The sequence below is a fragment of the Strix uralensis genome, chromosome 23 (assembly GCF_047716275.1).
Source record: "Strix uralensis isolate ZFMK-TIS-50842 chromosome 23, bStrUra1, whole genome shotgun sequence".
Taxonomy (NCBI): Eukaryota; Metazoa; Chordata; class Aves; order Strigiformes; family Strigidae; genus Strix; species Strix uralensis.
Genome location: NC_133994.1, coordinates 7,231,448 through 7,246,076, shown reverse-complemented (window position 1 = coordinate 7,246,076; position 14,629 = coordinate 7,231,448). Strand labels below are relative to the sequence as shown.

Sequence of the window (14,629 nt, the reverse complement as noted above, 5' to 3'; positions counted from 1 at the left end):
CACGCGCCGTGCACAAGCTCCCAGGAGAGCTCGTCCAGGTACCAGCAACGGCAGCTCCTTCCCAGTGAACACCAGTGGGGGGGCAATGGGGCGCGTACGGGCTGTGCCCACGCGCAGAGGTGAGTGAGCCCTGTTTGCATCTCCTTGCTCAGAGACCCGAACCGCCCCTTCAGCCACCGAGAAAAGCCCAACAAAGTTGTTGAAAAAGTGATTAGAAAAGCAGATCTTGGTAAAAAGACAAATTCCTGTCCCGGGGCGGGTGGCTGGGCAGCGGGACGGGGCCGGTGGGGGCGTGAGGCTGGCACAGCTGGCGCTCAGCCGCACATCTGCAGCGGCAGCTGCCCAGGGGAAGCGCGTTCACAAAAGCCTCGGCAGCGGCGCAGGAGGAAGGGGCAGCAGCTGGCAGGGTCTGTGACCGCAGGGGGAGGTGCTGGGGCACAAGGGAGACACGCACACGCGGCTCTGGTTTGTGCTGGGGTCAGCGCTCTCGGCTCTCGTCTCCCCCCAGCAGAAATTGCAGCCATTTGTTTGAAGAAAAAAAACCTTTCGGCAGCTGGGTAGTTAAAAATATATCAGTCTCTGCCAAGCACCCCGAGGTGTCAGCTCTGAGGTGTGGAGGTGGTAGCATGGGATAGCATGGGATACCTAACGGCGCTTAAAGATTCAGGAGCGTCTCCTGAACTAGAAGGGATGAAGAAGCCAGCAGGACCCGCGGGGTTCTTTGACATGTTGCCTCCCACTTGCCAATGGGCAAGTTGCCATGGGTCCGTCCGGAGTTGCCCCTGCAAAGGCAGGGTCTGAGGCCAACCCAAAAGGGTCTGAGGCCAACCCAAATAACCCTGGAGTGGAGGGACAAGACCCCTGGCTGCGCCGGCCTGAGCGTGGCCATTCCCTGTGGCTTCTGCTCACACCCTCCATCCCCGGCTGCAGACTGCTGGAAAATCACCCAGCAAGTCCTTTGGCTTCTTTCTGAGCAGGCAACTGTGGGCTGTTGCATGCAGGTTTTGTTGCTTTTTTATTGGGCTTTGCAAAATTTTCCTTTTGATCGACTGCTGTGGAGGCTGGAGCTCGGAGCAGCCGCAGACCCGCGGGCCCGTGGGTCGCTGCTCGCCTGCCAGGCGGCCGCGGGGTCCCCAGCGTGGGGACGCAGAGCCCGGTGCTGGCTGTCTCTTTAAGACAGAAAAGGGAACTCTCTGGCTGCCACTTTGTGGAGTTTCGACCAGATCTCTGTTTTCATTAGCATTTCATTTCATCTCCTCCTCTTCCCCCCCAGCCCCACCTCCTCCGAATCAGCATTTCTGCATCCTTTTCTGTGCATCACAGAGCAGCAGGTAAAAGTCTGGCTGGCACCTGCACACACACACACACACACACACACACACACACACTCCCGCACTCACACCCCTGCACGCTCGACGCACCTCTGCTGGGGGTGGGGAGAGACACCTTCCCACACTCCTGCGTGTTGCATCTTCCTCCTCCTCACGGGCGAGCTTGGCTGGGAGCATCCCCGCGCTCGCCTCAGGGCTGCTCTGCCTCTCCTTGCTGTCTCTGGCTGCAGCAGCAGCAGCGCTCAGGCACCGAGCTGCCGCTCAGCGGGGCCCCGCTGCCCGGGGGACGGAGCGCTGCAGGTAGCCAAGCCCAGCGGAGGGGCAGAGAGCCAAGCACTGGGGGTCCAGAGCATCCCCAGCAGCTGAAACGTCCCAGCACCTGGAGTATCCTGGGTGTAGAGCATCCCTGGCATCTGGAGCATCCTGGGATCCAGAGCATCCCCAGCATCCGAAGTATCTTGGGGTCCAGAGCATCCAGAGCATCCTGGGGTCCAGATTATTCCCTGGTCCAGAGCATCAGAGCATCCAGAGCACCCCCAGCATCTCGAGCATCCTGCCATCCGGAGCATCCCGCCATCCAGAGCATCCCTGGCATCGTGAGCATCCCACCACCCAGAGCATCCCGCCACACAGAGCAGCCCCGGCGTCGCGGGCATCCCACCATCCAGAGCATCCCAAGCCTCCCTGGTTGCCCAGAGCATCCCCAGCATCCAGAAGCAGCATCCAGGGACATCCCAGCGCTGGGGGATTTGCAGGGACAAGGAAATGCCTGGCTGTGAGTAACGGGGAGGGGAACCTTGCTACTGCTGATCGGCTCCCGGGAATGTCACTCTGCTCTGATTGCCACTGAAGAGAGGTGGGGGGGGGGGGAAGAGAGGGAGAGGAGAGGAGAAAGGAGGATGGACAGAGAGGAGACAGCGAGATGGTTCTTCTTCCCCTGGAGCTGGCTCTGGCGATGATCACCTAGCACAGGTCACGGCTGGAGAAGGTCCCCCCAGCTCCAGAGCCAGCCCTGTCACCCAGCTCCTCATGGAGGGCGATTTGGGGGCCCCCAACGCCAGCGTGCTGGGGGAGCGCTCGCTGCTGGTGGGGAGCAGCTGGGTGGCCGCTTTCCTCTGCTTCATCATCCTGCTGACCACGGCGGGGAACTTCCTCCTCATCCTCCTCATCGTCACCCAGCGCTCCCTCCGCAACACCTCCAACTACTTCCTGGTGTCCCTCTTCATGTCCGACCTGATGGTGGGGCTGGTGGTCATGCCCCCGGCCATGCTCAACCAGCTCTACGGCCGCTGGGTGCTGCGGGGCGACTTCTGCTCCCTCTGGTACTCCTTCGACGTCATGTGCTGCAGCGCCTCCATCCTCAACCTCTGCGTCATCAGCTTGGACCGCTACCTGCTCATCATCTCCCCCCTCAAGTACAAGCTGCGGATGACCTCCTGCAGAGCCCTCTGGCTCATCCTGGCCACCTGGACCTTGGCCGCGCTGGCCTCCTTCCTGCCCATCAAGATGGGTTGGCACGAGCTGGAGTTTGAGGTCCGGTCCCCAAATGTCACCTCCCGGGGGGACGAGGACCAGTGCCGGCTGCTGGTCAGCTTGCCCTACGCCTTGGTGGCCTCCTGCCTGACTTTCTTCCTCCCGTCCACCGCCATCTCCTTCACCTACTGCCGCATCCTCCTGGCAGCCCGCAAGCAAGCGGTGCAGGTGGCTTCCCTCGCCTCCAACGTGGCCACCACCACCACCACCGATGAGACCACGCCGCAGGTAAGGTGGCCACAGGGACGTTGCTCGCTGCAGATGCCCGTGGTTTGGGTGCCTGGGGTGTTTCTGCCTTCTGGACGGCCCCGGGGCTGGAGCTGGCAAAGGGCTTTGGCAACCGGACTGCAGGGAGGGAGATTTCGGGCAACTTCACCTCCCTGGTGTCCTCCGAGGTGCCCTGCGTCTTGTCCCAGCCATGGGGTGATTTTCAGCTGCTCAGCAGCACAGAAACAGCAGGAGCAGAAGCAGAGAAATAAATTAAGATACAGGTGAAAACGCTCAGCAGCACAAAATAAATGCAGTTTTGCCCCCCTCTTGACTAGCGTCATCCCGGAGGGTTTTAATCTTATCTGACTTTCCACTCGTAAATCTTGGCCATGGTAGGTATGAGACATATGAGGGAGAAGGAGTTTAAATAATAGCAAATACCAAATTCTGGAGAGCACCTTATTTTGCACTGCCAGCTTCTATTTTTGTTACCTGGTCTATAATGGGAACTGCAAAATACCTCCTTACTCGGCTGCTGGTGTGTGTGGTTTTTATAACCAGAACGTGGCTGCACTTGTTTGTATTTCTCCAGGAGAAGGTAATTGCCACTAAATCTAACAGCTTTAATTCCCTGTAATAGGCTTTATTGACCTCATATCCTACAGGGAAAAGACAAACTTAATTGCCTTTAAATACCTTGATTTAGTTTGTTGTTCTCTCTCTTTTAAGAAAGGAGTCAGGACTCCCTGACCCGGCCAGCTCTCCCGCACGTGATGAGATGTACCAGGCTTTCAAAAGGAAAACGAGAATTAAAGAATAAACAGACGATATCATAAAATGTTTATTTTTTCCCCAGATGCCAGGTTTCTGGACTCGACAAACACAACCTGCCACAGCCCTGGTGCTGCCCCGCTCGGGGGACGCTCAGGTGCTTTGTTCTGCTGTGGAAAAGCAGCCTCTGCCCCCCAGTATCTGAGCAGAGACAAGAGTCCCCACAGATTCCTGGGTGCCTGGAATGGGCTGAGCTGCAAACAACGTGTCAGCCAGGGAACCCTCCAGTTTCATCTTTTTAACTGGATTTTTGTTCTCTTTTTGGGCAGGAAGCTGAGTGACACCAGGGCCTCGTTTAATTATGGCGGAGGGCTGAGATAATAATTTACTTTGAGATTGCAAGAGTGCATAGAGGACTGCGTTAGTTATGGTGTTTGTAGGCTGAAACGTTTCACGTCCTGCTTTTAAAAATATAATTAGTTTGCTGCTCTAATCAGCAGCTAGAGCTGCCTCTTTAGGGCATGTTTTATCCTCACCAAAACATTGACTGAGTTGGATTTTTCTATAAAAGAAGCATCTTAATGATAAAGCTGCTATGTTACAGTAAAAAAAAAATTAAAAAATCCTTTCAGTGTTGAGGGTTTCTATTGCTTCCTCTTCCTGATCTATGGTTCAGGGACTGCGGTGTGTGCCATCCTCCTGCCCCTTGTGAGAAGGGAAATGACAGCAGGGGGGTTTTTTGCAGGATTTGCAGCACCAAATGCCACTTTTGCTGGGCGGGAGGCTGGTGCCAGTGCTGGCAGCTCCAGCCCAGGGACAATCACTCGCTGACCGCCCCGTCTCCCGCTGCAGGTTCCCCGCACCCCGAGCCAGCCCGTGGCCAGCAGCGAGAGCAGGAGGTTCGCCAACAAGCACAGCAAGAAGGCGCTGAAGGCCAGCCTGACGTTGGGCATCCTCCTGGGCATGTTCTTCGTGGCTTGGCTTCCCTTCTTCGTCACCAACGTGGCGCAGGTAAGCGCGTTCGGGGATTTTATGTCGGGTTTTCAAAAGGTTTTTACTTTGAATCCAGTTGGGTTCAATCTGAGGCACCTGCAGGTGTTGCTGGAAAGCCTCTGGGACCAAAGAAGGAATTTCCCCAGGGAGCAAGGGCAAGGAAAAACCCTTCAAAAGGGTTTTGAAAGTTCCTTTGAAAGGGAGATGTTGGCATGGCTGGGAAACCGCTCTGGATTGGGGCTGAGGTGGGAGATGCTGCTAATCACAGAACCACAGAATCATTCAGGTTGGAAAAGCCCCTCGGGATCATCGAGTCCAACCCTCAGCCCGACTCTACAAAGTTCTCCCCTACCCCACATCCCCCAACAGCTCATCCAAACGGCCCTTAAACACACCCAGGGATGGGGACTCCACCCCCTCCCTGGGCAGCCTATTCCACTCTCTGACCACTCTTGCTGTGAAAAATCTTTTCCTCATGTCCAGTCTGAACCTCCCCTGTTGCAGTTTAAAGCCGTTCCCTCTTGTTCTGTCACTAATCCCCTGGGAGAAGAGACCAGCACCAACCTCTCCACAACGTCCTTTCAGGGAGCTGTAGAGAGTGATGAGGTCTCCCCTCACCTTCTCCTCCTCACACTGAACAGTCCCAGCTCCTTCAATCTCTCCTCACAGGATTTATTCTCCAGGCCCTTCCCCAGCCTCGTTGCCCTCCTCTGCCCTCGCTCCAGCCCCTCGAGATCTCTCTCGTATTGAGGTGCCCAAAACTGGACACAACCCTCCAGGTGTGGCCTCACCAGTGCAGAGCACAGGGGGACTATCACCTCCCTGCTTCTGCTGGTCACACTATTTCTAATCCAAGCCAGGATGCTGTTGGCTTTCTTGGCCACCTGGGCACACTGCTGGCTCGTGTTCAGCTGCTTGTCAATGAGAACCCCCAGATCCTTCTCTCCCAGACAGCTCCAGCCACACCTCCCCAAGCCTGTAGCCATGCAGGGGGTTGTTGTGGCCCAAGTGCAGGACCCGGCACTTGGCCTTGTTGAAGCTCATCCTGTTGACATTGGCCACCGATCCAATCTAGCCAAGTCTCTCTGTAGAGCAGAGAGATCTAATCCTTGTGGTGTCCCCCCCTCCCCAGGCAGTCTGCAGCTGCGTCCCAGCCAGCTTCTTCGACGTGCTCACCTGGCTTGGGTACTGCAACAGCACCATGAACCCCATCATCTACCCGCTCTTCATGAGGGACTTCAAGAGGGCCATGGGCAAATACCTGCCCTGCTGCCGGCGCTCGGGGGAGCCCCGTCCCAGCGCCATCTCCCTCTCCATGAGGAACTCCAACAGCGGACCCCGCGCGGCCACCTCCCTCAAGAACGTCCTCACCTTGCAGGCTGAGACCGACTCGGTCGACTCCGGGGTGCTGGGGAACGAACAGAGCCTGCTGCCGGCCGCCGACGGCTCCCTGCCTCTGCCGGCCCCCCGCGCCCGCTTGGTCAACCTTTTCGAGGCGGAGGAGCCCCCGGACACGGAGCGGCAGCCCAGGCGGCTCGGCACCCCCATGGCCTGAGCGAGGGGGTCCTGACGGGGGGTTACGGACCTCGGTGTGCTGGGAAGGATCCCCCAGCCCGACGCAAACTCACCAAGGAGCCAATTTGCTGCAAGACGTCTCCCTGGCTGCGTGTTGCTGCTCGATACCTTCTTCAAACACAATGGCACCTCCTCGGAGAAGACGTCGTCACCGAGCACTTCTGCGGGTAGGTTTAAACAGCATAAAGCCACGTTTTACTGCTGAATTAATCTGCCTTGTTTCTCTCTCTCTCCATCCCTCCTTTGCTCACCATCACCAATCCCTCACCCTTCTCCGAGAGCTGCTTCTCGTGGCCTTTTCATCTCCGGTTAGTCTGAACCTTGGGCTCCAGGCCCTTCCGCCAGCTTACGTCTCCCTAAACTTAAACCAAGGCTTGGTTTTCAGCTTCCACTCACACAACTCAGCATCTCACCTCTCTCTCACCAAGTGCACCGAAAGGACCGGTGGAAACCACATCCTGTGACTCATGGATGAGAGGTTTGGGGCTGCTTCAGTCCACAGAACATCACGTCTTCTTGGAGTTTAATTTCCTCGCCCGATTTGGACTGTATCTGTCTCAGTTTCCTGCGAAAGCAGTGAGTTGCAACACAGCGAAACCATCGTGCTTAATCATGAACAGCCTGCACTACAGGGGATTAAATTTGATGCAAAATGTTCAACATCGTTTTTCGGATATTCAGCAAGGGCGTGGGTGTTCGACTGGTTTGTGGCTCTGTGGGTATCCTGACAGTAGTAAGGAACGAGATAAGCTTCCTTTTCAATTTCATCCTACAGCTTCCTATTTTTGGCATATGACCATCATACTTTGCTCTGACAATCCCTCAAGTTTTACAGGATGCAATTAGAAAATCATTTTCCTCCCCTTCAAGTAAGAATCTAAACAAATATAGTCTTTTAAATGACAATGCCAGCCCCCCCATCCTCCTCATAGCCATAAGCAGGGAGAATAGTGAGTGATATGTTAAGTGGGCACTTAAAAAAAAAACAAAAACAAATGCTTTTAGCAAGTTCTTCCTCAAGTGCCTTTCGGAGGCAGAGAGGGGTTGGTAGCCAGCTGCTGTGCCCTCCCTGGACTTGTACCCTCCGAGCCTTGCTGCCTCCTTCCCAGCACACCCTCCAGAGTTTGATTGTGCTCCCGAAGCTCACGGTCACACAAAGCAGCCCTGGGACATGCGACACCGGCAGCAGCAGCCACGTGCCACGCAAGCCTCATTGGTTTTCTTTCCACATTGCCCACGAATGTTGCAGAACTGAACAAGTGTTTTTATGACTAACCTGACATTTTGTTGCTACAAATCCCCTTGCAGCCGAAGGCTGGCCCGGTGATAAATGACCGTGACAAACGGGGGACGGAGCGCACGTTCAAACATCGTTCAATGCATTTTGGCCACGTATCTGTGGACAGATAGCTTGGGTTTGGTATCAAGCATGAAGATAAATATGTACATCTTTCCACAAATGGCTTTACAGAAAAACATGCTTTGACCACAACTCCAGTTAAAAAGGAGTAGAAAAATACATGGTGAAGTCCAAAAGCTGCATTAGGTAACCAAATCGGCAGACACAGGCTTCAGAGATGGACAGACACTGCTTCTTCAAGCCAAATGTTCAAAAGCAATAATATGTTACTCTCTCATCGAGTCAGTTCTTTGGAATAAGGTGGTGGTTTGCTTGTGGACTAATCCTCTGACACAGTGGAGAAATCGTAGCCCTTTCCTGCAGCCAACGGCATCGACACCGAGCAGGGAAAGCGGCCCGTCACTGCGGGAGCCCGTGGCCTGTCCCAGAGACTTCTCCCGTGGCTCCGTGGCGAGGCACCGCTCCGCTCAGAGCTGAGCAGGGCCGAGCCCCCTCGGCGGCAGGAACTGGGGAGAGGAAAAGCCGGGCCCCATACCCAAAGCTGCATCGCGCTGCCACGTCACGCTGCCGCCCCCAGAAACAGCCGCTTTTTTGACTTTGTGAGAAATAATCTGCAGGTCAGGTCTGCAGAGAGCTGGGGAAGGAAAGGAGAGGTGGTTATTGAGCTGTTGGACCAGGGAGGGAGGAGGAGGACTCCCCGTGAACTGAAATCGGGAGCTGCAAGCGCGCTATTTCCCCTCGCGTGAGTCAACGAGACCTTCCAGATCGGGATGCGGGAAGGTATTTATACCATCCGGCACGTGTTTTAAAACAGAAAAACACAGAGGTGTTCTCAAAAGGGGGTTTATCCTCCTGCCATGTTCCTGTCAGATGCGTTTTCTTGGGCTTAGCAGCAAAATAGGCCAGAAAAGGACCTTTTATGGAAGATGTGGATCAGTCCCATACGGTTTTGGAAGCCTCTGCATGGCAGGGATGTAAAGCAGGGTCCCTCCCTCCAGTCTGACACTGGGGAGAAGAGACTGGATGCCAATTCGCTTTTATGGAAGGAGGTAGAAATCAAACAGACTCATGTTTATCCTATGCCAAGTATTGGTTTTATTCTAAGCCAATTAAAAATATGTCTAGAGGGGGCTTTTAAGGCTGGAGATGTGTGTGGGACACAAACCGAAAGCCTCTGTGGGTTGCTGGCTTGCAAAGCCTGGGAGGAAGTTTCACAAAGTAATAAATCATAAAAAGCCCACTCTGTTTCTTCTGCTGTCTTTCACCTAGGGACTCAAAGCATGTTTCTAACAGTAATGAGGCCGCGAACGCTCATCGCCCTCAGCTTGCAGATAGGGAAACAGCCCTGGTGACTGGGAAGTGCCCAAGCAAACCTGCAGCAGCCTGGGGGGAGAAGGCAGGTAGCCCCAGCCTCTCGCCTGCCCCGTTAGCAGAGCCCAAGCGCAGACGCTGAGACGGACGTAGCTGGGCAGCCAGAGCCTGCAACACCCCTGAAAACCACAAACCAAATCCACCATTAAGTGGAAAAATGTTTTTAATCTCCTAGTGACAAGCCCCTCTCCACGATATGCTTAAAAATACCCACAGAGCCACCTGCTTTCCCAGGAGTTATATAGCAGAGACACAATCCCTAATGGTGACAGCTGCTTCCCTCAAGAATAAACCCAGTTTGTGCGAGGAGGGAAGTGCTGCCGCTTCCTGAGGAGCAGTGCTGAATCAGGCAGGAATCAGCCCTTTCTCCTCCGTGGGAGATGCCGTGGGCGGCTGCTCCGAACACTTTGATCCAGCGACACGCCGGTGCCCCGCTCCAGGCTCTCAGGAGGGTGTGAAAGCTGCAGCTACAGCTCCGCCGGCTCTACCGACGCTCCTCTGGGAATCCCAGCGCAACGGACGGTGCTTTGAAAGCGGTGGTAGTGCTGGCTGAGCATCCCTGCCCATCACAAAGAGCTCTAATTTGCTCCTTCGCCCGCTGCCTCCTTCTTGCTGTCCCCGCTGTTTGAGCCCTCCAGGCAGGACAGCGAGGTTTCTCCCAAGGGCCAGTCGGGGGAATCACGGCGCTGAGCAGGGCCGGCTAGGAGAGCCTCACCCTCAGCCACAGCCTCCTCCCGCACGGTGTTTTCCTCTTCCTGAGTCTCACTGCCTGCTGCCCGCTGTGATTTCTTGGCTGGAGGGGAGAAAAGACTGCTGGTGCCCCTCTCTTCCAGCCGACACTCCTTGGTTTTAATGCCCACAGCTTTTAGGATCGTCTCCATTTGCTTCATGTAGTCCAGGTGGCCGTTTACCTGCAAGCAACAAGAGCCCTGTTAGTGGGGAGCCCGTGGGGAACGCAGCTCAGTCAAGTCCTTCATCTCAAAAGCCACCGCTGTCGTGAGACTTGGTTTTAGCTCTGGAAGGCTGAAAGTACGAGGTCTGAAAAACGCTGTTGTCCATTCAGTAACCTGAGCTGGCTGCACCCTTTGTGGCACACACTGCTGCTGGATTACTTTTCCTCTAAGATGTGTATGTTCAAATCCATGGACGTTGCTGAGTTACAAACCCCCAGATTCTGGGTGCCACGAGGGTAAGAGAGGAGGTGATCTGCCATGGTGAGAGATGTCCAGGTAGGAGACAACTTGTCTTAGTTCAACTTCCTGTTCTCTGCTAAATCACCTGTCCTCCCTGTGCCTTAGCTCCCTTGTAAGAGCAATGAATGTCTTATTTAAATTAGGAAATAATCATTAAATTTCACAGCAGCTACCGAGCGCGTTAAGGTTCTTGGCTGGAAGGTGCACTGATCTGTCCCACACCATATAAAACTGGGAGCCTGAGAGTTATGGGTTCGTAAACCAAATTAAAGTCAACAATACGTGCAAAAACCCACACATTTTTATTGTAAGGTGATTTCCATGATAATACAAAGCCTTCTGGTAAGGATGTGGGAATGCACCCTTCCAGTCAGGGCACAGGAGGGAGAGAAAAACCTCCTCTGCAGGTTATTGTTGTCATATGCTACAGGCTGCCTGGCTGGAAAGGCAGAAACTGCCTTCCCTGTTTGAGGTGTCCTGTGCAAGCTGAGCGTTTGAAGTAACGACAGCCAAGATCTCTTCCAGAGACCAGCTTCCAGGTCTCCTTGGCTGTTGTGCTCAAGGCCAAAATGGGAGGAAGCGCTTCTGAGCGCAAGGTGGATTTATAGTGGATTTATATTTTCTGTGGAGAGGGGAAGTGCGGTCAGGCTGTCAAGGCTATTTCGATGGTACTCTCACCAGCTGGTCTGTAGATTTCAGCAAAGATTAAGGGGCATGATTTGCATCCTAAGATATTTTAGCATCTTTGGTAAATTTGATTTCTAACAGCTTAAATCCTTCGTGCCCCAGCCCGAAGGCTGTCTCAGGCAACACCGCCTCTTATTTCCCCAAATCTTGCTAGTAATTAGGGAATTTCCACAGCAGGGAATACCCAACACCACAGTCCCAGGTTTCCTGCTTCCCAGACACGTGTACGAGTGCCCCAGGACGGGGCTGTCTGCTCGCACAAGATGGAAAAAACTCTTTGAAGAGCTCTGCAAAGAAACTCAGCCGTGGAGTCTCTGCTCACCTCCCTGGCAGCTCAGCCCGAGAGGCGGGCTGATGCCAGTGCAGCCCTTCCCCACGATGCCAGCAGCCAGGGTTACCAGCACACCTCTGCCCAAACCTAAAGCAAAATTCCCGGCAACTGCACGGGCAAAATTCAAACCTCCTCTAGCTGTGTGCGTGAAGCAGCTTTTGAGTGGTAACATTTGGATGCACTTAGGGCTTGGAGCAAAATGAAGGATTTAATCAGCGCATTAGTAATGCAATATGTGACTTTAATCAGTCCAGATGGCTCAACAGGCTCTTGATGTTTGGAACAGATTAGTTAATTAAAATAACCATTGAAGGACTAATGGACTGGCTGTTAAGATGTGTACATTGTTCTCTGAAAAAAGTATAAACCTTTTGCTACTCAGTAGAGGGGCTTAGTGCTAAGGAAAGAAGTGAGCACAGCGCTGGAAAAGGTGGAGAGAAACAAGAAGGAAATGGACTTACTGGGAGGGGTTGCTGAAGTCTCTTGGTTTGCTGTATTCTGAAATCTCTACAGTCATCACAATCTACCTGCCCTGGTCAGCGCTTGGGGATTTTGCAGCCTGTTATGTTACCTAGTCTTTAGTCAGAGAGAACAAATTTCCTCTGCCAGCCTAAGGACTAGATTCTCGTAACTCCTCAGTATCCAGCAGCTTCCACTAAAACAACGGGGAATTCCTCTTCCCTGAGCACCACGATCACCAGGAGACACTGGGTATGAGCAGTTCTGAAGAGCTGAGCTTTTCCTCATGCAGCTAAAAGAGAAGCTGAGACCTCCTGAAAGTCTGTCCCTTACTGCAGGTCAATACCACTAAATCTCTTCAAAGGAAACTCACTTCTGTTTCCAGGACGGCCCAGGAGGAGTTCATAAAGCCAGACCGACACAAGCCCTGAGAAACCCAAGAGGAGGTAGGACTCCCTGCTCTACTGTGACATTAAGTACTGAGCCATCAGCAAAAGAACAGCGCACAAATTGCCTTGCCACTTTAAAGCTGTGAAGCCATCCTGGTGGGAAAATTCAGCAATTCCATCTCTCAGAAGCCTGTTTTCATCTGCAGTCTGAAAAGCTGAATTCCTCCACTGGGTAGGCTGTGCCGGAGAAGGGATGGGAACGTCTAGAACATTGTTAGGGACAATAAAAACTTTAAAGGGAAATAAACAATGGTTTGAATATTTGTCAGAACAAAGTGCAGGAGGAATATCAGAATAAATAGAATAGAAAGCTGTTCTTGTAACCAAAGCAAAAAATATTTATGCTTGTTATAAGGAAATGAAAGCAGTGGCGTAGGTTTATCACTGTGCTTAGGTGACTTCTCCCCTGTTATATCTGATTTTATGGTTGCTTTGACTCATTGGAAAACACAAGCCAGCTGCCTGTATCACTAATTCTGCTGCAGGACTACAGCACCGCAGAGGAAGGTCTCCGAAGGACTACAGATGATAGCACTGCTCAGGGGGATCGCTCAGTCAGCTGAAAGGAGCCCTCAGTTCAGCAAGTCTGGAAAGGTTTTCAAGTTCAAATCCACCCAATAGTATAAAAACTGTCATTGAGCATAATCAGCTGCGTCTATTAAATTCAAATGGAAGTCTTTTTATTTGGTACAATAAGTGCCTCTGGTTACAATGTCATAAAAACACAGTTCAGTTTATGGGAGCTTTGAAAAGAAATAATGTCACCCCTGGGCCTGCAACCAAGTCACTGGTGGCCGCTGTACCCAGGCGAGCCGTGAGCTCTGCAGCACAGATGCTGCTCTCCGTGTTACTGACAGCAGTTCTGGGTGGAGAGGGGCAGGGGACAGAGATCAGCCTCTCTGAGAGGAGATGATATGGAATCAGTCTGCAGTTCCCAGCAGCTCTCTCCATGAGCGCTAAGCCGGTGCCACCTCCACGGCTCCACTCAATTGCCTTGGCGGTTGGTTTTCCCCAGCGTTGCGAGATAAAGTACCAATGCAGAATCCATCCAGCTCTTTAGGACAGGGGAAGAATCCTGACTTCTCTCAGGTTTTGAGCTCAGGAACCCAAGGTGTACCCCAGAGCCCGGAGGGGATGCCTGGGGAGCCTGCCAAGCGGTGGGCAGAGAAAGGACCTGGGAGAAAGGAGACGCTACGTGCGATGCCATGGACTCACATGAGCACAGGCAAGACTCTTACTCCATCACAACACTGGGTATCACAGTGACATTAATCTGCTCAAAGTCTTTGCTCACTCCAGAGCCAGCGGGTTTAAGATCCCATCCAGTCGCCCTCAAGCAGAGCTCCTGCACTGATCCCAAGCGCCGGTGCAAAGAGCACACACCGGCTCCGAAGCCCAGCGCAGCTCGCAAAGCTGTTTGCTTTGCAGGGCTGTGTAATTTGCAAGAGCTCAGATGAAAGTCCCTTGGCCTCTCTGCTACCTGCAGGGAGAGATAAAGGACAGAGCAGCTGGGCTGTGCCTTCCTCCTGCTCTCCTTGACCAAACATCCTGTGGATTTACAGAGAATTCCCGAGGAGCAAGTGAGGTGTGCAGCGCGAGCAGAGGATTCACAGGTACTCTGCAAGCTGCAGGAGCACAGGTCATTAATACAGCTGAGAATTTCACCTGTTTGATTTGTTTTGAGCCTGTCACATCCAAAGAGCAACTTTATCATGCAGGAAAAAGACACTCTCCAGATAAAATCTCTCTCCAGAGCTTCGTTATTTCAGCAGGAGCAAGCAATACCTTGGAGGGCATCGCAGTTTCATGATTCCCTTTTGACAAATACTCTCTGTTTTAACAGAAAATGGTATTTGGTGGGGGGTGACAAGAGTTAATGGAGTGATCTGCAGTTTCTGAAGCTCAGAAAATAATCACACCTCACTTCCCAGCCGCCCCTTCTTCCCGCTGGTGTGTCAGGCACTCTGTGTACACACCTGGGGAACTCCGGTGGCATCTCTCAGTAGAGCCAGCTCAGCAACTTTTGTTATTGCCAGTTCAACTCCTGGGTTTACTCTCGGTTTCCAAAAGCAGCACTGGATTTGTCCTTCAGGAAGAGAACCAGAGTGCAACCCTGAGCTCCGAAATAAGCTGCCAGCCAGTTTTGGGGTAACATCGGTAAAGAAGGGAAGAAACTCAAATGCCACTGTTGCTTTCCAAAAATCCTCAGTTCTGGATCTTGCCTCCAAACCCGCGCAGCCCTCCTCTCCCAGATGGTGGCAAAGACTGACTGACTGATTATAGGACTCCCGAGCTATGCCAGGTTATCACTCAAAACGCAGTCATCCCTGCCAAGCTGGCAGGCTCCTCTGGTCAGAGTTTTTCCC

General features: G+C 53.2%; 2 protein-coding genes and 1 long non-coding RNA gene across 4 annotated transcripts in view; 1 reads left to right on the top strand and 2 right to left on the bottom strand.

Moving 5' to 3' along the window:
* Positions 1 to 1,934: 1,934 nt before the first annotated feature.
* HTR6 (5-hydroxytryptamine receptor 6) lies at positions 1,935 to 6,417 on the top strand. Its single transcript, XM_074892635.1, has 3 exons — positions 1,935 to 3,092; positions 4,698 to 4,856; positions 5,971 to 6,417. Exons 1-3 carry the CDS (start codon positions 2,361 to 2,363, stop codon positions 6,391 to 6,393), a joined length of 1,314 nt encoding a protein of 437 aa, XP_074748736.1. The 5' UTR covers positions 1,935 to 2,360; the 3' UTR covers positions 6,394 to 6,417.
* A 19-nt stretch (positions 6,418 to 6,436) lies between these two features.
* Positions 6,437 to 8,124, bottom strand: LOC141953802 (uncharacterized). Its single transcript, XR_012632014.1, has 3 exons — positions 7,690 to 8,124; positions 6,827 to 6,978; positions 6,437 to 6,574 (listed from the first exon to the last, which is right to left on the bottom strand). It is a non-coding gene; the product is annotated as an uncharacterized LOC141953802 (long non-coding RNA).
* A 91-nt stretch (positions 8,125 to 8,215) lies between these two features.
* The window catches only part of TMCO4 (transmembrane and coiled-coil domains 4), a 41,786-nt gene continuing 35,372 nt past the window's right edge, over positions 8,216 to 14,629 (bottom strand). Inside the window, exons 14-15 of one of the 2 annotated variants that reach the window (XM_074892633.1) lie at positions 9,860 to 10,055; positions 8,216 to 8,407 (exon numbers count right to left, since the gene is read on the bottom strand). In XM_074892633.1, coding sequence (XP_074748734.1) covers positions 8,241 to 8,407; positions 9,860 to 10,055 — 363 coding nt within the window. In that variant the 3' untranslated portion in view covers positions 8,216 to 8,240. The remainder of the gene's footprint in view (positions 8,408 to 9,859; positions 10,056 to 14,629) is intronic. The other variant, XM_074892634.1, reaches the window with a different exon arrangement.

Bases quoted from the DNA above. Each gene is read 5' to 3' on its own strand.
- HTR6 (XM_074892635.1), top strand. From the start codon at position 2,361: ATGGAGGGCGATTTGGGGGCCCCCAACGCCAGCGTGCTGGGGGAGCGC. The intron at 3,093-4,697 runs GTAAGGTGGCCA...CTCCCGCTGCAG, and splicing joins CCGATGAGACCACGCCGCAG to GTTCCCCGCACCCCGAGCCA. The intron at 4,857-5,970 runs GTAAGCGCGTTC...CCCCCTCCCCAG, and splicing joins TCGTCACCAACGTGGCGCAG to GCAGTCTGCAGCTGCGTCCC.